Genomic DNA, 22889 nt, shown 5'->3' with positions numbered 1-22889 from the left:
GCTTGAATTGCCATCAATAAATATTTAATGGTTTCATAAAGTTCTTCTTCCTCAATTTCTTCTTCATTAGTTTCTTCTTCTTCTTCAATTTGTTCTTCCACCATTTGCTCCACTTCCATTTCTTCATCCACTTCCATGCTTGATTGAGATATTATATAAACTACCCAACCAAATAAACAAAATCATAAAGAAATTAACAACATAACAAAATACCACCAACCATGAATTTTTTACATCGAAACCATCATCTAATCTATATACACACACCACAATTAATCTATACACACACCATATATGATTACTAAACAGCATCATCACCATCATCGTCTAAAATTACTAAACAGATATCTATACACACATTCCATCAGCATCATCATCACCACAATTAATCTAAACACACACATTCCATCGGCATCATCATCGTCTCATCTAAAATTACTAAACAGATATCAAAATATATGATTGAAAAAAAATAAGAGGGGGAAAGCAGCAAGCTTTTACCAATTGCAACAAGATCAGTCAACTCCTTGGCCAATTGATGACCCCCTGACTTCACATGAACATACACCACAAAAAACCCCATGAACCGCCGTTTCTTCCACTTCCTCCGCCGCCCCCTTCCCCTTTTGAATCAACCAATAAACCCATCAAACAAACACCACAAAAAACCCAATTTTCTCCTAGAAAGCACCAAACTTTGATCTTCCCACACTGAGTTTTCAAATTTTCCTTGTCCAAACCAAAAATTACGAGCTGGGTTTTTCTGTTTCGATTGGTATTTCGATCCTAAAGGGTAAATTCTACAGTTTAATATGAAAAATTGAAAATTTATGTACACTATTCAACCTGCCAGCACACTTCTGGATGCATAATATCTGATACAGATTTCTGAAAGCCTTGCACCGAAAGGAAAGAAAGGGAGGATTTCTTCCCTTTCCCTTTTTAATCTATTGCATGTATGTTTTCTCTTTTCATTGCATACGTATATGGTTTTTCCAGTAATCAAATAGATTAAACATATACAAATTGGGAAGAAAACCGCAATACCTTGTGGAGATAGAGGAAGATGAGAGACAAAACTATTTCACTTTTGTGATGAACGTGAAAAGAAATCACATGGGGTAGGATGAGATTCTTGATGACACTTTGTATTTATACCACCCACCTTCAAATCCCTCAAAATCTCTTGGCCATTAAAATCCTAATAAATCTTTGACATTCTTTTTTTTTTTTTTTTTTTTTTTGTCAAAGAGAAAAAAAAAGTTGAGAAAAGAAAGAAAAAAAGTTGAGAAATAAGTGAGAATGTACTCATAAGTATTGGTTGTTGAAGAAAAGGTTCAAAAGTTTGAATCTGGCCATAAGTGATGTGTGAATCTCTCATGGGTGTTTAAAGTTGATTTCTGCATTCAAAAGTGAATTCTAAGTGTTTATTTCATTACTTTGCTTACTATTGCTTTAAGAACTTTTATTTATCCTTAAACTTTTTTTGTTAGCCAGTACCTTAGCCCCGTTACAACCCTTACACTTCGATCTTGATTGTTATGTGTTTCAATATGTGGAGTTTAAAATTGGTACAAGCATATGGTATCCCTGATTCTCGCTTCTAAGTAATGGCATTCTGTTCATGAGATCATATGCATGTTGTATTAATAATTCCAGAAAGTGTCATCTTTGTTATAACATAGTGAGTGCTACTCTACAAGTTTACATCAATCTTCTCACATATACCTAGTGTAGGGAGTGTAGTCAGAAAATCTGTGTGAAAATAGAGAGTATAGCCGGTGAGGAATTTAGGGATTCTCTAAGGCATGTTACTACATTCAAAATGTTGTTTTAATTGATTAAATGCGAGCTAGTGAGTGGTGATTGCGGTTAAGTATATGCTCGAGGGTAAAGATGGCTAAAATCTATGGGAATAGTGATTTTTAACATGTCATGTTTCATTGGAAATCCCTGAGGCAATTGTTGGAAGGTCTAGGTTATGTTTTGTTTGTTTCGTTTTACTCGGGGACTAGCAAAAACTAAGTGTGGGGGAATTTGATAGGAGCATATTTATGCAACTTAGTTTGCTTGTTTTCTTGCATTTACCAAGTTAATTTCTACTTATTAAAGCATTTTAAACTATTTTTGTGTGTTTTTAGGTTCAAATGACAAAGTTGGTAAGGAAGTACAATTTGGAGAATTTTAGAGCAGTTTTGGGCTTGGAATGGATAGCACATGCATGGAGTAAGGTGGATAGACGTTTTTGAAAATCAAAAGAGGCTAGAAATGTGCTTAACATCTGGAAGAATTAATTCAAGACATTGAAGATAAGGAATCAGCTATAAAGAAGGAAACAATATTATCTTATCCAAACCTTATCGTATCTTATCCTATCCTAATCTTTTGCTACCTTAATTCCAGTTGCAAAGGGGACTCATTTTCACATTAAATCACCTAAATATCTAGTTCTAGAAGGCCTTACCTTCTCCTAAAAGGGTGCCGCATACCTTATCCCTTGTCCTTCTAGAAATCTACCACATCTTGGATCCTTATCCCTGTTGGTTTGTGTTGTGCAATCCTTTTCCAACACAACCTTTGGAGTGCCAATCCTTCTCCAAAATAACCTTGCCGTGCAACCTAGCCCTATAAATACCCACATCTGCCGCACCATTCAGGGCACCACACACAAGAGCCTAAAATAAAAAACATACACTTTGTGCCATGCAAAGAAGGGAGAAGAAGGATCTTGTGCCGTACCTGCATCCAAGGATTGTGCAATCTGCCATTGGATTGCTGGAATGTTTTTAGATGTATTCTATCCTTAGTTTTAGTCCAATGTTTGTTTAACTTGGTTTTCAATTATGATGAACATGTGGAACTAATTTCTTTTTAGCTAGATGTGAATTTGAAGCCATGGACATATGTTTTATATGAATTGATGACATCCAATTATTGTTTCGTAAAACATGAATGCAATTTACTTATCTGTTTGATTGATAACTTATTCTTGTATGTTGATTAAGGAGGCCTACTTAGTTTGCATGCATGACTATGATGCTAAAATGTAAGGGAATTTCACCTAATCGTTATGAACTTATATTTATAAGTAATGAAGGTTACTAGTCACAATTGTGTTAAGTAAATCCATGGCAGGAGTATCATGCAGTTCATAGTTCGAATGCTTTGTCAATGCTTATGATTTTCATAGAACTTAATGATTTTTGATATGTATCTCTATCATGCAGTTCATATAGGGAACTTGATAAGAATAATTTAATTGCGTCGCTGAGTCCAATTCAATAAATTTAGGGAAATCTGATGGTTAATTTGTGCAGTTCACAGTTAACTTGGGGCATTGTCATTCATGGTTTATTGGAATAGTAATTGGAAATCGATTTGTATACATATGTGTCATGTGTGGAGAAGAATCCTCTAACTAGCCTTTCACCATTTAATTCACCCAAATTTCATATTAACTTAATTTGTTTTCTGCAATCTACTTAGTTTTAGTTAAATTCGTCAAAACAACCCCCATTGAGTATTTTGAGTCTTTTTAGTTTAATTTTCGTCCAAACTTCTTTCTAGTGTTTGTTTTGAGTCAAGTTAACTTAGTTTTCTGTTTTGGGCCTAATTAGTGTAGATTAGCATCCCTTTTAATCTCCGGCCTAGAACGATCCCTACTTTCATACACTACAACTATCTAAAAAGAGTTTAATTTGTGTGTTAGGGTGAGATTCTTGATGGCACTTTGTATTTATACCACCCACCTTCAAATCCCTCAAAATCTCTTGGCCATTAAAATCCTAATAAATCTTTCACATTTTTACTATACCTAGATTTGAATATATTTTTAAACTCTTAAATCGGCTACCCCTAGATTTGGGTATATTATTCAAAATCCTCTTAAATACTAATTTGACTATACCATGATTTCAAAATCTTTTAAAATCTTCTTTTAAAACTCTAATCGACTACATCTAGATTTTAAAGTCTATTAAAATTCTACAAAATCCTAATTTGACTACACCCCCTAATGTTGGTTAATGGCTAAGGCTTAGGTAGTAATAGGGAAAAAAAATTAGAATTTTTTATTTTTTATTTTTAAATTTTGTCCACAAAAAAAAAAAAAAATTCAAATCCAACAGCTACTTGGCATCAGCATGACTCCAACTAGCTACTTTAGGCCGGCCCGGGGCTGGCTGGCTAGCTCATTTGGGCCAGCCGATTGGCCTGATTTGGTATTTTTAGCTCGGTGGGATCCACGAGCCCTTTGGCCTAGCCCTCGGTTGGAGATGGTTTTCGTATCATTTCGGGCTATTTTTAGCCCTATGGTCCTCTGGCCGAATCAGTTGGAGATGGTCTTAGTGGACATATGTCAAGCTTTAAAAGTGATGGTAAGCATACACCCTAGTTTAGGGTGGTGAGCAAAAATACTCTCTTACATATTACCCGTATAATGTTACAACATGACGTAAACATTCAACGTCTAAATAATATAAAATATAAAATTGCACTACAATCATTCAGATTTACACTCCAAGGTTACATTATCTTAAAGTTATAACTAATTATATTGAATGACGTTGGTATTACTATAACAAGATTTCCCTTTACAGCGTTGATGCTAGATTACACTCCTAAGGTATATATGATGTTATATTTGGATGCTATTGCATTTCATTATTAATGATAAAGTTAAATGGTACCAAAACCCAAAACCCCACAGGGCAGCGTGCGTACTAAATGTCATAGGCAAGTGCTGCAGGATAAGAAGGAGAAAGATAAACAAAGCCAATAAGAAATTAAGTGACTAGAAACCAGCTTGAAGCAACTGAACAAGGAGCATAATATTGGTTATGGGAGTAGCAATATCTCTCAAGTTATAAGTTGAGATCCTAAAACACAAACTACCGGTAAGTCCAGACACTACAAAAGATAAAAAGCTCAATGCTAAATATGCAGTGAGTGAAATCAACTCAAGCAGGAGGATCATCCTTCGGAATGCAAGGCTCCAAAGTAGTTATGCGACGCTCGAAATTTGCTTCCATATCATTAACTTGCTCGACGAATCATTAGTACACCTTTGAATTAATCAGATTTTTAAATTTAGTTCATTATTTAATAAACTAATAATTAAGAAAAACTAATTAATTTGTGGTATGCAAGAAGTCTTTCTCCTTCTTTTTCTTGGGGTTGTGCAAATTTTTCAAATGATGTGTTTATCCACATCAGATGTCATCTAAGATAGTATAGAAATATGATATAAAAATATGGTATGAATAACATTACCGTTTGCATATACATACATAAGTCATCGAGCTGAGCTATGAGCAACTACATCAATGACTGAGAAGGAAAAGCACATGGATAATCGATATAAGTATAACTAACAAGACGAATGAAAAAAAATGAGTACTTGGACACCGAAAAGCATCACAAAAGTGAGCAAAAAGATGGATATGCTAAAACGATGGAGACATATAGATGTAACCAAACCAAGAATAACTCGGAAGCTGAGATAGTTTTTGGCAAAAGAAGCATGACATGTCAGACACGAAGTTAAAGGGACATATCACCATAAAAAAGATAAAAATAAAATACAGTGTAAACAACAGATTAATCGAAAGCTTTGCAATTAAAACCTACCTCTGTAACCCGTCGAACTTCAAGCTTCAACTCAACCTCTTGCTTTTGGCACTGAGCTTCTTTCTTAGAACCAGCTACAACCTATACGAACACGAAGCAACCATAGACTTGCTAAACAAGTTACCCAATGAACAATCAGACATAGATACCTATGTGCATTTGTTTTTACCCATATGATATATGACATATGTGTGTATATTACAACTATCTATATCTATGATTTAAACAAACCCGAAAAAGAACTACTTAAGTAATCTATACTACAAGAAATGTGAGAACAAAAAAAATTTATGACAGATGCATTACTCGATACAATTTCTGACAGATACATCATTCGATACAATTTCTAAAAGATACATCACTCGATAAAAGGAAATGTGGGAATAAAACAATTTATGTGCTCTCACCAACAAGGACCTTCAAAACTGCAAGCTAGCAGCCGGATTGCAAAGACTGACTCACATTTGCAGCCTCCCTTTTTAGCTGTCTACTAGGTTTCTTCCCTATAAATTGCCAAATCAGTCAGAGAATACGTTAATTGCCACTTACTACTCAGAACACTCTCAAGTTCTATTTTTCTCTCTACTGTTTTTTTTTACTTAGGCATTAGAGGACCTTTGGCAGACACCTCCCCTTTTTCTTGGTTCGCCAATTAAGCTAACGGTGTTTGTTTTCTTGTAGTGGAATTTTGTCAAATCTGACGTGTACGAAATTTGCATCCATAATATCATTAATACATTTTAATAGACGCTTTACGTGATATACATTTTTTATTATTAAACACTATATCATGATTAGTGATTACTACGGGACACTACATGAAAAAGATTTGATGCAATACTCAACTCTTTAGCCTAAACCCTTTCATGATATTGCAAAGTTCTTTACACATTCGAACCAACGTACCATAAGAAATAGCTTGAAACAGTTTGAGTTTGGTATTGGGCTCAAATTTGTTAAGCTCTCTCGAGTTCGGCTCATGTAAGAACCAAGCCAAACCTAGCTTGAGCTCGAAAATAATTAAATAAGTCAAACTTGAGTACAATGTTTTTAGGTTGGGCTTTACAACCTTGGCTATATTCGCAAACACTGATGTAATTTCCGTCAGTAATCAAGGGACCAAAACAACAATTTGATAATAGTTCAAGAACTAGTGATCCCATTATTTATTGAAAGAATGGAAAATTGAACTAGTGATCCAATTATTAAGGTTTTGAAAGAATGTCAAATGGTGGCCAGTGTGATCCAAGGAAGGTAAAACAACCTACACATCAAGCATCAAGCACCAAGCACAACAACTGGTCAGTCAATGCGGGCCCGGTTCAAAGCACAAAAGTCAGTGGCAGGCCCAGAAAAAGGGCAGCCGATCATTCACGTCATGACCGCCAAGGTCGCGACGACTGTGTTAACCAATCGAATTAAAACCTTCATGACTCCAAGGGAATCACATTTTCCAGAAACAAACGATTTTTAGTGGAATCAATCTGCACCTTCCCATTCTCATCTGTATTTTTAACTTCTTCTTCTTTCTCCATTTACGCGTTTTTGAACAACCTAGTTTTCTAGTCAAGCGTGGCTCCACACGATAGAAACTTTTATAGGGCCATATGAATTGAGGAATCATTTTAAGTATCGGCTTCCGTGTCACGTTACATATACACTCAAGAAAAATATAAGGAAAACTCTTGTTGGCGTTTGGATCTCACCCGATCCATTTTGGTTGATCTCTCTTTGGCATTTGGATCTCACATGACCCATTTTGGTGGACGTGAATGCAAGAGTCTCTTCTTTATGTACTTTGAGTTTATAGTTAGTAAATTTGCATATAATATGCATATTGTACATTTTTAGTACATCTTAAAGATTGCACTTTTTTTATAGGAATTGTTATTAGCACTCTAAAAATCTCATTCTACACTCCTCACAAGTGTATTTTTCTTTCTAATTATAGAAAGTTTAGAGTGCAAAATGAGATTTTTAGAGTGCTAATAACAATTTCCTTTTTAAAACTCTAATATATGATACACGTGTTCTACACGTACATACATACTTTTTATGTTTAATACACGTTTAAATATTTTTCAATAATACAAATAAATTTTCATCTTTATTAGAGAGATGATACAAATGATAGTACAAATATGTGATAAGAATAACATTTTTTGAATATTAAATTCAAAAAAGCTTATTTTTAGCTACACTCTGTAGAACTCCACTTTGCTCTCACTTTGCCTCCTAACTCTTGTAACTCAAAAGTCATCACTTTACTTCCTAAAACTCAAAATTCGTTCCGCTTTAACTTGTGGACTCTCTTCTTCCTAAAACTTACATGTCACATCCTAAAACACATGTGAGATCCAACAACCAATAAGACTATGCCACGTAAGCAATAAATTTGATTATAAATCTCCATTATGTGTTAACATTCTAAACTCATAAAATATTAAGTTTAAAAGAAATTGAAGAGATGAAAACTAAAAAATAAATTGATTTGCCTGGTGTGACATCCCATTCCGAAGATATCAAAACGTACGTGTGAAAAGACACTTTTACCCCTAGTTCGTTCTTTTTTTCGTTATTGGTTGTTTTGTATGGTGTTGGCATGTGATGGGCCACACACACACACTGTCACTCTCCCAGCTTCTCTGTTCCTTTCCCTGTCTCTCTCCCGAGTCCCCTCTTCTCCCATTTCTCTTGAAAACGTACGGACACACACACAAAACCCCTCAAACCTTTACAGATCGAGGGAACCAAGACCATAGTCGAGCTCATGAGGCTGAGAGGAGTCCAGTCGTACCATTTTCAGGTAAGGTTATCACCGTTTTCACGTCGATTTCACGAAGTCAGTTTTGAGGTACTATTCATGCAAACATAAATCCTCACGTTTTAGGGAAAATGAAGCTTGTAGGTGGCTTGGTGGAGTCCCCAGGAGTCTCAGAGTAGTTCGTTTGAAGGAATTGGACGACGGGAGCATTGTGTTCGAAGTTGGCCGGATTTGGAGTTTGGTGACAGGTGAGATCTCGTGGTTTTTAATCCCTAAAAGTGGTATATTTATGTTCTCCTAGGTCTAAGCTTCATTTTGGTACAAAAATCGTGAAATTTGGGTGAAAAACGGACGAGATATCAACGTTTGAAGTTTTTCCAGTTTTCCGGCGCCGGGGAAGGAGACGGAATATTCCGTCAAGTCTGACGGAATATTCCTGACACCGTTAGCGTGCAAGGCACGTGCCTGTGCGTGGCCGGCGCGTGGGGGCGCGTGCGGCGGTGTAAAATTTTTCTAAAAATTTGGGTGTGATCCTGAGATTGTGTAGAGCACGTTGGTATATTCATTTGTCCAATTTGAGCAATGTATGAGAAGTTATTATGAGAAGTTGGTTATGTGCTTTAAAATTAACGTTTTTATAGTTGTTTCGCATATAGGTGATACGTATCCCGAGGACGAGCGTGGTCACTCGAGGCAGGGGGGCTACGACCCTTCCACATACCAGTGAGTGGGCTTTTGGTTTTCCGTATATACCTATATACTATATTTTTCCCAGAAATTGTTTGAAAGTGTTAATTGTTTTATGCCATGCATTACATTATCATTGTTTATACGTCGTTAGTTGCATTATAAAGTGGTTATATATACATATGCATATTGGGTGCTGTGGACGCATAGGTAAGTGCCAGGTAAGTGTTATTCATGTTTATATTTTAGTAGTGGTTTGAGATGCTTAGAGAGCTCATAACCTGCACCCCCGGTGTTAGTGCTCCCGCCCATAGTAGGGCACAGTCCTTCACGTGATGTTCACCTCCCGCACCACACGCTCAGCTTGGATCCAAGTTAGGTGCACAGTCCTGTCGTACAGACCACTTTAGGTGGTTCCGACTCGTAGGTGACCCGCGATTATTCGCACAGCCTTCACGTGATCGTAGCACTAGAGCGTATATATGTATTACACCTAGGCCTGTCGTACAGACCACTTTAGGTGGTTCCGACTCGTGGGTAGGTTCAGTTATTGAGTTTGAGATTTGAGCTCTATATGCAGCCGTACAGGTCACGTTAGGTGACTCCGGCTGCCAGATTATATGTTATTGATATGATTTATACCTGAGCACTTGCATTTCATTATGAGATTTTGACATGGCATATTCTTGAGCATGATTGGCATATCTATATACATACGTATATATGTTTATTTTCTGGGAAGTATACAGGTTTTACGGCAAAGGGTTAGAATGTATTTTCTAAATGGTTTTCGAAAAGCTTTGTTTTTGCCCACTCACGCTTTTGTTTTGCGCCCCTCCAGGTTCTAGTTGCGTAGCAGTTTCGGTGGTTTCCCAGAGGGTTTTCCCGGCATTTCTGACAGACGCTCACCAGCGTAGGGTCACCTTCGGGTGTACTATTGTCGAATCGTTTTTCTTTGGACTGCTGTAGACTTAATACTCTGAATTTAGCGTCTCACTTACGCTAGCACTTGTTTTTAGTACTTTGTATGCTAGTTTTTAATTATTAGTGCTTTTTATATTACTATCTTATTAGCTTCCGCACGTGCATATGGTTACGTCACCTCCGTGTGACGGCCAGCACGCCCTGATCTCGGTCGGGGTGTGTCACCTGGTGCATCCAAATCAAATCCACATAAGAGTATAACAAATCTAATGCAACGTGAAGGGAATTTTGAGTTTTATAATGACGACTTTCAAGTTTCAGGAGCAAAATGCGATCAAAATAGATTTACACGGGGCAAAGTAAAGCAAACTTGAGTTTTAGAGGTAAAGTGGCGACTTTTGATCTGCAATGAGCAAAATTAGATTAAATTCGAGTTTCAGAAGGTATAGCTAAAAGTAAGTCTTTAATAAAAAAGAAAACTAGTGAAAAAAGACTCCAAAATTTTGAATTTTAACCAAAAACTATCCTATAACTTTATTTAATGATAAAGACACAAGGAAAAAAAAAATTCAAAAAAAACCTTATTGACGCGCGTGCAACTCAATGAGCAGAAGGGCACTGCCCTTGATCATCGCGAAGGTGATGCTCAATGAGCACTCCCAGTTACATCAATTTCTTCAAACATTGGGGTTTTCTGGGTTTTCACCCACTTCAATTTTGTTTTTTTTCACCACTCCAACATATTTGTTCACTCCCACTCCAACATTTTTATGTGATTACAAAGCTATGTAGCTTCGTAGCAAGGGTTGTGTTTGATTTGGATATCTCATGAGGAGAACGTAAAAAAGAAGTGAGGAATGACCGGGTATCTCTTGAAGAACGACATGGGCATGGGCATCACCACCTCATCACCATCATGAGGGTGGTTGTTGCTCAAAGGATCCACGAAATCAGAGAAGACACTATTTTTAAAATTTAATCAAAAAATTGAATCAAGAAATAGACTATTTATGAAACTGGACCAAGAAGACATTATTTATGAAACTAGACCAAGTTAGAGACACTATTTAAGGAACTGTACCAACTACTATACACTATATATGACTAGACCAAGATCTAGACACTATTTATGAAAGTAGACCAAGAACTAGGCACCATATACGAAACTGGACCAAGAGTGAGACACTAGTTATGAAACTGGACCCAATAACTAGGCACTATTTATGAAAGTGAATCAAGAACTAGGCACTATTTATTAATTTGGACCAATAAATAGTGTAATCCCGTTCAGTTTCATAAATAGTGTAGTACCGTTAAGTTTTATAAACAATATAGTAGTGTTCAATTTCATAAACAGTATAGTTATGTTCAATTTCATAAATATTGTTTGTGATGGACACATTAGGTTTTTTTTTAATTAAAAAAAATTATATCAAAATTGTGTCATTTCATTAAAATTTAAGTTTTTTTGTCATCTTTATTAAAATTTGAGGGTTTTTCATTAAAATTTAAGTTTTTTTTTTCATTAAATAAAGTTATAGCATAATTTTTTGTTAAAATAAATTTAACCGAAGCCCTTTTCATAAAGCAAGTGACCCCTTTACCACAAGAGATTTTTTAGTGTGACCGGCACACGAGGTGATACACCACGTTTCATTATACAAATTGTGGGATATGTGTGTTAAAAAGTTAATAACTTAAAAAATAAAATTTCTTACCACTTACATAAAAACACGTGGTGTACCATCCTATTCCCGTCATCATAAAAAATTTCTCCTTTACCACAGTGGTGAAAAGGAGTTGAGTCATTGCATAACAATATGAGTTCGAACCTCTTCGGTGGCTAATCTAACAAAATCTATCGTTTGACAAAAAAAAATAAAAATTCATGAAAGCTCCCTTATGAAAATGGCCAAGTTTATAAAAATCAATTTTGCAAAGTTGGCCAAGGACATACGTACGTGTTTTTCACGTACTAATTTCGTAATTTAAATTTACCGACTACGGTACCACCGTACCAATAAGATGAAGCCCCTACTCGAAAATCGCTTGGTGGAGTTTAATTCCACACCCCACACTGCAGAGAACACTCGTTTTTTAACTCTCCGTCTGAAGTCTTTGCAAGAAACAGACCCATTGGTCAACAGTCCAGGTCAACTCCACTCCCCCTATCCCAACCAACACGCCCGGCATTTTTTCCTTTCACTTTGTTCCTCGCTCCCACAAACTTTCCCGTTCCCCCAAAAATTCCATAACCCAACACACAGACATCTACCTCTGATCCTCTCTCTCTCTCTCTCTCTCTCTCTCTCTCTCTCTCCTCCTTCCACCTGAAAAATCACATATATTAAGTATACATACAACAAATCTCCCTCACACTATCTTTGTAGCCGGAAAATGAGCAGCTATGGCCGCCAAACCACCTCACTTGTCCTGTATTTCAATTTCCATTTCTTCTTGTCTTTCTTCTGCTACCTTCCTGTTCCTGTGGTGTTCTCTGCACTATCCTCAAACCAAAAAACCGCCATGATCGATCTCTCCAACAGCCTCAACGCTTCTGCTGGTGGTGCTGTTTCATGGGACGTCAACAAAGAACCGAACCCATGTTCGTGGAAGGGAGTCGGGTGCAATTCCTCGACCAATTCATCAGTTATCCGGATTTCGTTGTCCGGGAATTCTATATCTTCCTCGGAGTTTCTGCCGCTCGTTTGTCGGATTGAGTCTCTGCAGGTTCTTGATGTGTCCGGCAACCGTCTGACCACAATTCCGCCTGGGTTTATCTCAGCTTGTGGAAAGCTAGGTGAGTTGAAGCTGCTCAATTTTAGTGTGAACAATTTGGTAGGTCGTCTGCCCGCTTTTGTTGGGTTTTCGGCGTTGGAGGCTCTGGACTTTGCTCGGAATAACTTGAGTGGAAACATTGACTCCGAGTTGGACGGGTTGGTCAAGCTCAGAAGCTTGAACCTTACCTTCAACCGTTTTACTGGGCCTGTTCCAACTCTTCTCGGAAAGTCTAAGGTTTTGGAGGCGCTTGAGCTTTCTATGAATAGGTTTGATGGTCCTATCCCTGATGAAATTGTGGTATATCCGAATTTGACTATCATTGATCTTAGCGTAAATCAGCTTACCGGGATTATTCCTGCTCGGATCGGAGAGCTCTCCAAGTTGGAGGTTTTGATTCTTTCGGCCAATAAGTTATCCGGCGGAATCCCACAAAGCATTTCCAATATCACAAGCCTTTGGAGATTTGCAGCAAATTCTAACAATTTCAGTGAGAAGATTCCTGGTGGCATTACGAAGCATCTGAAAAACTTGGATCTCAGTTATAATAAATTGAGTGGGTCGATTCCATCGGACCTCTTGTTGGCAAGGAATCTGCAGACTCTGGATTTGTCGAATAATAGATTAGAGGGACCGGTACCTGAAGTTCTGTCTCCGAGCTTGGTGAGGTTGAGACTGGGAAGCAATTTGCTTGATGGGAAGATACCTTCTGCAGCAATTGCAACACGTGAAAATTTGACCTACTTGGAGATGGAAAACAATAAATTGATTGGATCAATTCCTCCTGAAGTGGGCGATTGCCGGAAATTGGCGCTGCTGAATTTGGCTCAGAATCGACTGTCTGGGGCTTTGCCGCCAAATTTGGGTAACCTTGGCAGTCTTGAGGTCTTGAAACTTCAATCGAACCATTTGAGTGGGGGAATTCCAATTCAAATTACCCAACTACCCAAGTTGTCCGTTCTGAATATCAGCTGGAATTCTCTCAACGGCTCAATACCACCTTCAGTTTCACACATGCAGAATCTTAATAACATGAACTTACAAGGCAACAAGCTCAGCGGTTCCATTCCCGTCGGTATTGCCTCCATGAATTCTCTGACGGAACTCCAACTTGGACAAAATCAATTAAGTGGTGACATTCCAAGAATGCCGGCGAATTTACAGATTACTTTGAATCTCAGCAGCAATCTTTTTCAAGGACTTATTCCGGAAACTCTTTCGAGGCTCAGTGGACTAGAAATTCTGGATCTCTCAAATAACAATTTCTCAGGTAAGATACCTGATTTTTTGACTACATTGGGAGCCTTGACGCATTTGTCACTTTCTAACAATGAGCTCTCTGGAGAAATTCCAAAGTTCCCTTCTTATGTCATGGTCGACGCAAATGGGAACAAGGGTTTGATTAACAGAACAACAATAAACACTCCACCCCAATTGGAGAAGAAGAAAAAATCATATGCAGTGACAATTGTTCTTGCCCTTGTAGCAGGTGTGGTCGCTTTTGGAGCGATCACCATTGTTGCCGTATCAATATCGCGACAAAATTACAGGGTTAATGATGAACAAGTGCAAACAGAGGAAGAACTTGCTGTTCCCGAGGTCGTCCAGGGCAATCTCTTAACTTCAAATGGTATTCATAGATCAAACATCGATTTCACTAAAGCGATGGAAGTAGTTTCCGACCAGTCAAACGTTGTGCTGAAGACTAGGTTTTCAACTTACTACAAAGCCATCATGCCGTCTGGAGCAAGCTACTTTGTCAAGAAGCTCAACTGGAGTGACAAGATATTCCAACTGGGCAGGCACGATAGGTTTGCCAGGGATTTAGAGGTCTTTGGGAAACTAAGCAATTCCAATGTCATGAATCCTCTGGCCTATGTCTTGACTGGTGACAGTGCTTATCTGTTCTATGAATTTGCTCCAAAAGGAACCCTTTTTGATGCTCTTCGTGGTATCTCGTGTGAGGACATGGATTGGGGGAGCCGATATAGTATTGCAGTTGGAGTAGCGCAGGGTCTTTCTTTTCTTCATGGGTGCACTCCAAGTCCAATACTCCTCCTTGACTTGTCAAGCAAAAGCATTTTGCTCAAGTCCCTCAAGGAGCCTTTGATTGCAGAAGCTGAGCTCTTGAAGGTGATCGATCCTTCAAAGAGCACCGGAAGCCTTTCTACTATTGCTGGTTCTGTTGGCTACATTCCTCCAGGTATGCAGTTCTGTGATTTCTTCACCTTACAGTAACATAATATTGTTTCTCAGAGTCATCCCCGACTTGTCAGTATACCGCTTATTTAAGTAACTTGCTGGATTTGGAAGTAACTGTGTCTGAATATTTGTCTCTGTTCTGTGGTGGCAGAGTATGCATACACTATGGTTGTAACAATGGCCGGGAATATCTACAGCTTCGGGGTCGTTCTGCTGGAGTTGCTGACGGGAAAGCCAGCAGTTAGTGAGGGGACTGAGTTGGCCAAGTGGGTCTTGAGTAACTCAGCGCAGCAAGATAAAAGGGATCACATTCTTGATTACAGTATCAGCAGAACATCAACTGCTGTCCGAAGCCAGATGCTTGCGGTTCTGAAAATTGCTCTCGCTTGTGTTAGTGTGTCACCCGATGCAAGGCCAAGAATGAAGAGTGTGCTTATCAATCTCCTCAATGCAAGATAAAGTAAAGCGGCATGATTCAACGTCGCTATATGAATTCAAGTTCCATGCATAAGATGGGATGAACCCGAAGCTTTGGTCAGTTCCTACAACTAGAATATCAGTCGTTCGATGTAGTTAAAAGCTTATCTTGCCATAGAATATATGCAACTATAGGAAGTAATGTAACATGTAGAAAATTTATAAACTGAACGCGAATATATAAACAATGCGCTGCTTGTACCACTGCTGCATGTTAGTTGAAAATAGGCACGATACATACGAAGTCCTAAAAACATTTTGTGAGTTGGATTTCGGTAGCAATACGTTTGTATCAAGGATACGCTTGTTAAGTTACAAATACATACTTCTACAACCTCAATAACCAGTTTCATGCAATAGCCAACTCTAAAAACCGGAAAACGACTGAGCAAAAACAACGGCCAGCAAGATTTTATGATAGAACCTTTGATGAACTGGAACTAAAACTCATTATGCATTAATGTGCAAAATTGTTTTCCTATTCGTCATAGAATTGAACAAGCATCCCGTCAAACCTAAATGATTAGCAACGACAGAAGCATGCCTGACGAGATCCTACGGAGAAAAATCCCAGACATTCTGAAAGCCAAGCGGGGATCAATTGGTGACGACTAGACATTTCGAGACTAGAAGGTAAGATCTTTGGGGTCCTCAATAATCTTGGCCAAGGTTTGTAAGAATGAAGCCAGATCAGCGCCATAAATTATACGATGATCAGCAGTAACATTTACCTGTAAATCATTGCATGTTCCAAGAATTAGAATTCGTAGTTTCCTTTTTATGTATCATACCAATTAGTATAGCTTTCAAATTTCTTACCTGCATTTGGTTCTTCCGTCCAATCCGACCATCCTTAGTAGCCACAACAGTAGGCTGAGATGATCCAACAGCCATAATTGCTCCCTGTGAAAATTGAAACCAGAAACGCACAAATATTATAACCAACATACAACATGCATTATCACCTGAACAGAAAATAAATCAGGAAAAAGGCACAAAATACAACGCTTACAGTTCCAGGTGGCAGAATAGCATCAAACCGATCAACACCAAACATCCCAAGATTAGAAACAGTGAAAGTACCTAAAAAAACAGCAAACAGTTGTCTCTTAATTCAGAAATAAAAATATGGGCACCTTGAATGTCAATAAAACAAGTATAAAAGATAATATACGAACACAAGAAAAAGTAACCTACATGTAGACATACAAGTAATCTAGTAAAATTTCTAGTTGCCTCCTGCCTTCGCTAAGCATAGTATATTATGCTACTATTTCTCTCTTGAAGAATCCAACAACTAGGATTATATGAACAATATTCTAACTCCGAAATCATCTATTAAAGTGCATATACCAAAACTCAAAAGTAAAATTAGGAGGAAAAATGGCAGAAACCCTGAATTGAGCAAAAACAGAGACAGAACGTACGCAGGTATTCGACCATAGTAAGGTTCTCTGAGGGCCTAATAATACGGCAGACTAAAAAATAAGGGCCAGACCCTTCAAACGCATCACAGAGTTAAAAGGTAACAGAAAGAGCAGGCTTTGTAAACTGCATCATTAAAAGTAATTCTAGACACTGTTGCTCTAATCAGCATTCTGACTGTTTTGGTGATCTGAGATTGTGAATAAAAAAGAAAGACAATGAGGCACAAAATTCTAATGGCGCGGCCAAAGCTTCTTGGTCAATCTTGGAGTCAAACATGGGAGTTGTGACCTCAAAGAGCCAAGATTGAGTTGAAGCATTGAAACGAACCGACTTAGGAAGCCAACATTTCCCACTTGTAAAGAACTTTACACGCAGTGTTAGGTACTAATTTGACAATTACATGAACCTAACTGACAGCCTAATTATGTACATGTTATGGGGAACATGAGAATCTGATCGTAGGCAACCAAATTATTTAGGCATTGTTGCTTGAGGAAAACAAACGCTGACTGCATGATCAATGATCACCTTGTTCTCACTCCCACTGTTCAGCTTTGGTGTTTAATTTCATACCACGATAAAGCATAAATTGAATTATTCCATGTCATACTTTAGCTAAGTAATTAAAAGTTTTGAAGGAACAATTTATAACATCCTACAAACTGAATAGTCCATAAATAATTCCAGAAGAAATATTGACGAGATTAAAAGGGTTTTTTAATCCCATATGCATACCCACAGCAAAACTAAGTGAATGCCAGTGCACATAAATCTCTTTTTCTCCAAATGAACATACATTTTTGTATTGATCGAAAAAGTTAACTACATTTCGATGAATATGATTATTTCTATCAAATTTAGCAACATAATTTTTTGTATTGATCGAAAAAGTAGTTACTAAATTTGATAGACATAATCATGAATTTTGAAGCATCTTTATACAAGTTTTAAAAACTTCACAGGCAAAGGTTGTTTATTTTCACATTTCATTCTGCATGACAATGTAATAGGAAATAAACCTAACACTCTCATTCCTTTTCTGCTCGACATGTTGTGTGGCTACTAAGCATTTAGGCAAGTAATAATAGTACCTGTATTGTACTCGTGAGGTTGTAGCTGCTTGGCCCTGGCCTTATCGACTAACTCCTTCCACTTTCTCGACAATGTATATATGTCAACCTGACCCATTAAAATTTCAAGCATCAGGACCACCAACCACCTCCTCAAAATAAAAGAAACCACTACTATAAAGCATCGAAAATGAAACGGCCCAAACCTTGTCCGCATCCTGAAGCACTGGTGTAATCAATCCACCATCGATTGCCACAGCGACTGCAATGTTAATGCTGCTGTTGTATGTAAAGCTCTTACCATCTCTACAGCCGGAGTTGACAACAGGATGTTTGACCAATGCAAGTGCTGTAGCCTTTGCAAGCAATGCTGTCATGGTAACTCCCTTGGACTTGATCTAGAAAAAATTAATCATAACATCTACTCATTATAACAGAATAATGTGGTAAACTTAACTTACGAATCCACTGTCATGATTTCACAATTCTCGACCAGTAAGCCACATTCTCTTGGAAAATAAAATACAAGCTTATTAACGATGCAAGCGCATAGCATACTATAAACTACATACTCTTCATTGAAATGGAAAAAAGAAATCACTTTACAATTTCAAGACAACGTCGAATTATCTAGTAGAGACTCAATTTTGATGATTGTCATGTTAAGCAGCCAAATTGTTGAATTGAAACTACCTAAAAACCATCTTTTCAGCGCTGAGCGTTAACGTACAATGAATTTGAATTTTAAACCCAACAAGAATTCAGCATTGTTCTTGCAACATGTGAAATGATTCCAAAAGCACATTTTCTGGAAAACGAAAAGTTACCGTTTTGTACAGAGCATCGAGCGCATCAGTGGTGATAGTGTATCCTACTCTGAAAGTTGGCACTGAGAGACTCTCAAGCATGTTTCTACTCACAGCCCCCTGCATTGTCGTAAAAGGAACCACCGATCCCAACTGAATTCCCGCCTCCGCCGCCACAGCAGTAGCTGACTTCCCAACACTCGTTTCAGCAGCAGCCGCCACCGTCGGCTGAGCAGCAAAAGCTTCAACATCCTTAGCCACAATCCTCCCCAGTGGTCCACTTCCCACCACTGACCCCAAATCCACCTTCAAGTCCTTTGCGAGCTTCTTCGCATACGGCGACGCCACGATTCTCTTCCCTCCCTCTGATGCCGGGTGGGTCGAAGCCACCGCCGCCACAGTAGCCGCCGCCTTAGGGACCACCGCAGGACCCACATTATCCGGAATTTTCTCCGGTAGTGGCTCCGGAGCAGCTGCAGCCGGTGCTGATGCCGCTGGAGCTGCCGATGAAGAACCGGCCTTGGCCTTGGCCTCGGCAATCTCGTCCTCAGTCTCGGCCAACAGAGCAATAGCCGAACCGACGGCGGCGACGCCGCCCTCCTCCACCATAATCGAAGCCAGGTAACCGTCGTAGAAAGTCTCGACGTCCATGTCGGCCTTATCGGACTCGACGACGACGACGCTCTCGCCCTTGGAGAGCTTGTCGCCCTCGGACTTGACCCAAGAGACGATCTTGCCCTCAGTCATGGTGGAGCTGAGAGCAGGCATGAAGATCTCCCGGATCTTGGCCTGGACTTGGGCCCTGTTCTGGCGCCCTGAAATGAGGGGCGGTGCAGAGGAAGTGGCGTTCCGGCGGAGGGATTGGGAGCTGGGGATGAAGGAGGTGTTGAGAAGGTGAGCCATTGGAGCGGGCAGTCAGAGAAAGAGAGAGGGCGAGGGAACGAGGCGGTTTGGATGGGAAGGGGTTTTGTTTAGTGGGTTTATTTCATGGTTGATAAGTTGGTGATATTTGGGTGTGAGTTTCTCGAATGCATCGAAACCAAAGGCCGGCGGAGGTTCCAACTTCCAACTAATTTACCGGTGTCAATGTTGATGATGGCCGCTTGGTATGCTTCCTTTCTATAAATAATTTAAATATTTTGTTAAAATAAATATTATTTGCAAATTTTTGTTAAAAATATTTATGTATTTTTTTTTTCAATAATATGTTAAATTGAAAAATATGTTTAAATAACGTGTATTATACTTGAAAGTACTTAAATACGATATTGTGACATCCCACATCGTCCTGGGGAGTGATCCTTATATGTATATTCTCATCCCTACCTAACACGAGGCCTTTTAGGAGCTCACTAGCTTCGGGTTCTATGGGAACTTTTTGAAGTTAAGCGAGTAGTGCGCGAGAGCATTCCCAGGATGGGTGACCCATCGGGAAGTTCTCGTGTGAGTTCCCAAAAACAAAACCGTGAGGGAATGGTAAGCCCAAAGCGAACAATATCGTGCTATGGTGGTGGAGCGGGCCCGGGAAGTGATCCGTCCCGGGCCGGGATGTGACAATTTGGTATAAGAGCCTAACCTTGGTCGTGGTGTGTCGACGAGGACGTCGGGCCCCTAAGGGGGGTGGATTGTGACATCCCACATCGCCCAGGGGAGTGATCCTTATATGTATATTCTCATCTTTACCTAGCACGAGGCCTTTTGGGAGCTCACTGGCTTCGGGTTCCATGGGAACTCCGAAGTTAACCGAGTAGCGCGCGAGAGCATTCCCAGGATGGGTGACCCATTGGGAAGTTCTCGTGTGAGTTCCCAAAAATAAAACCGTGAGGGAATGGTAAGCCCAAAAACGGACAATATCATGCTACGGTGGTGGAGCGGGCCCGGAAAGCGATCTGTCCCGGGCTGAGATGTGACAATATAGTATGTGTGTATTATATGTTGAAATTCTAAAAACATGCAATTTAGTTCATCAATAAAGAGTGCGAAAAATGCAAATATTTTTCAAAAATACACGCGAATTTACTAATTAAAACGAACACAACTACGTTAGTAAGTGCTTAGCTAAGAGTGGGGAATAAAACTGGTGCACTAGAAAACATATTCAAACCTAGCAAGAGAAATGCTAAGGATACTTTCTTAAAATTGGACTTTTTATGAACCCTTCGTCACTTCTAATTTTTAGCACAATGTTTTATAATGTTGACACATAGATTGTGCAAAAAAACATAAGATGACGAAGAGTTCCACTTTGGAGAGAGCTTTCTTAACATTTTCCAACCTAATAAATATAAACAAAAAAATTAAGTTATTTGTTTTGGACCAAAAAAAATTGAGTTAATTAAAAACTGGTCAAACCCATGTTATGAACCAGACCAAACGGGCCTTGCTTCAATTCTAAATTTTCAGTTTTGAAAACTCCAGTCCAAACCGAACTTGATCGAACGTGTTAAGTAACATTTGTTTTTATCTTAATAACCAGGCTTGATTCGATAAACCCAACTCTCTATTAAAACCAATTGAAACTCCAAACAATTTTTTTTCCAAGCCCAACAACCCAATACCAACTTACTATTTTTGTCACTTTCCTAACACATTTTGAGTTCCCTGTTGCATTCGTTGTTGTCAAAGCATTTTCATCAAAGCACGCAGTAGCTATTTAGCCTATTCTCTTATTGCCAACTGTGCAGCATGTTAGTTTCCTACTGCATTTGTTTGATATACATGGGTTTATGGATCAGTTTATGGAATGTGCACCCTGTCAGTTTAAGGATCAGAGATAAATATGTGTTTGATATATATGTGTTTATGGATCAGTTTATGGAATGTGCACTCTGTCAGTTTATGGATCAATTTATGGTTGTGATATATATGTGTTTGATCAGTATATGAGATATATGAATATTATATATATGTTGAACTGTGGTTGTGATATATTATTGTGAAATGCCACCTCCTCCACCACCTCAAGTTCAACGCCGCCCATCACTACCTCTGTGACCACCCATTTCAAGAGCATCTACACCAACACAAAGGAGGGTTCAATTATCAACAAGAGGAAGGGGTCCACCATCAATGGCAACGGGTCATTCATCAACAAGGGGAAGGGGCCTAATGGGCGAAAGGGAATGAACTTACTTAAGCTTCATTTTGGTTGCATGCACTTTTTTGCTTATAAACTATGTTTTGCTTTTGATTTGTAACTTAATCTAAATTCATTCGGAAATTTGGTTTGTAAAACTTAACTTATTTCATTTTTGTTGCATGCACTTTTAATTAACTAGTTTGGTAGACAATTGTGAACTTAAGCTTAACTTGTTAGTTGTTGCTTGCTTGGTATGAAAATTGAAATTATGAGATGAAATTGTGGTGAATTTTGATTGAATTGAATTTATTTATGTGATTTTGAAACTGAAACTGGTGTGTTGTGCGAGCAGTGGGCTGAAAGCCTACAATTGTTAACTTTTTTTTTTTCCTGAAAAATGGGTGGGCTTACTTTTCAAAGAGCGTAAAATTGTAAAAAGTTAAAAAAAAAAAAAAAAAAAACCCAACATTTTGGGCTTCAAGGCCCAATCCTGAAGTTTCCTGAAAATCCTGAAACACTTTCAGGAATCCCGAATTTCGGGAAATGAATAGTTTCGATTCGGTTTTGCGATATAAAATCCCATTTCGAAATGTTTTAGTTTGGGATTCGGGTTAGGGGTTTCGGTTCGAGATCTCGATCCGAACCAGCCTTATTTGTAATTGCAATGGATGGCCCAGCAACCTCGAGTCCTCGATGACATCACATTTGCAACTACTCTCTCGCCCTCTTATCTCTGCAAGTTTATAGTCAGTCTCTCAAACTTTAGCTAACACATTCTTTCTCTCTCTATCTCCCTATCTTTCACTCCCAATCGAAAATGGATCTGATCCCCACCACTCGCCGGACCTGAAAAATCTCACCTAAACCCGATTACTCAACGGTAGTCATCCACGACGACGATGACTTCGAGTCCGATTGACAGAGCAAGCATAAGAGCTCCGACTAGGAATCCGACCTCTACGCCACTATGGTCTATAAAGGTAATGTCGACGAAGATGAGGACAACAACGGCTCTCTCCCTCCGCTTCTCAGACGCCTCCTCAAGG

General features: G+C 38.7%; 2 protein-coding genes across 2 annotated transcripts; one reads left to right on the top strand and one right to left on the bottom strand.

Annotated features, from left to right (window-relative positions):
- Nucleotides 1-11953: 11953 nt before the first annotated feature.
- On the top strand, nt 11954-15664 carry LOC137727912 (leucine-rich repeat receptor-like tyrosine-protein kinase PXC3). The gene is made up of 2 exons (XM_068466777.1): nt 11954-14984; nt 15135-15664. Exons 1-2 carry the CDS (start codon nt 12401-12403, stop codon nt 15440-15442), a joined length of 2892 nt encoding a protein of 963 aa, XP_068322878.1. The 5' UTR covers nt 11954-12400; the 3' UTR covers nt 15443-15664.
- A 66-nt stretch (nt 15665-15730) lies between these two features.
- LOC137727913 (dihydrolipoyllysine-residue acetyltransferase component 5 of pyruvate dehydrogenase complex, chloroplastic) lies at nt 15731-19851 on the bottom strand. The gene is made up of 6 exons (XM_068466778.1): nt 18786-19851; nt 18165-18356; nt 17980-18067; nt 16473-16543; nt 16280-16363; nt 15731-16191 (listed from the first exon to the last, which is right to left on the bottom strand). Exons 1-6 carry the CDS (start codon nt 19665-19667, stop codon nt 16087-16089), a joined length of 1422 nt encoding a protein of 473 aa, XP_068322879.1. The 5' UTR covers nt 19668-19851; the 3' UTR covers nt 15731-16086.
- Between the last annotated feature and the right edge of the window lie 3038 nt (nt 19852-22889).

Source organism: Pyrus communis, chromosome 3, assembly GCF_963583255.1.
Source record: "Pyrus communis chromosome 3, drPyrComm1.1, whole genome shotgun sequence".
Lineage (NCBI taxonomy): Eukaryota > Viridiplantae > Streptophyta > Magnoliopsida > Rosales > Rosaceae > Pyrus > Pyrus communis.
The sequence above is the reverse complement of the archived record's forward strand: the minus strand, read 5'-3'. Positions and strand labels throughout refer to the sequence as shown.

Excerpts from the sequence above, each read along its gene's own strand:
- LOC137727912 (XM_068466777.1), top strand. The coding sequence starts at position 12,401 with ATGAGCAGCTATGGCCGCCAAACCACCTCACTTGTCCTGTATTTCAAT. Across the intron at positions 14,985-15,134 it reads TGTTGGCTACATTCCTCCAG|AGTATGCATACACTATGGTT; the intron begins GTATGCAGTTCT and ends CTGTGGTGGCAG.
- LOC137727913 (XM_068466778.1), bottom strand. The coding sequence starts at position 19,667 with ATGGCTCACCTTCTCAACACCTCCTTCATCCCCAGCTCCCAATCCCTC. Across the intron at positions 18,068-18,164 it reads TGCTTCAGGATGCGGACAAG|GTTGACATATATACATTGTC; the intron begins GTTTGGGCCGTT and ends TTAATGGGTCAG. Across the intron at positions 16,364-16,472 it reads CTATTCTGCCACCTGGAACT|GGAGCAATTATGGCTGTTGG; the intron begins GTAAGCGTTGTA and ends CAATTTTCACAG.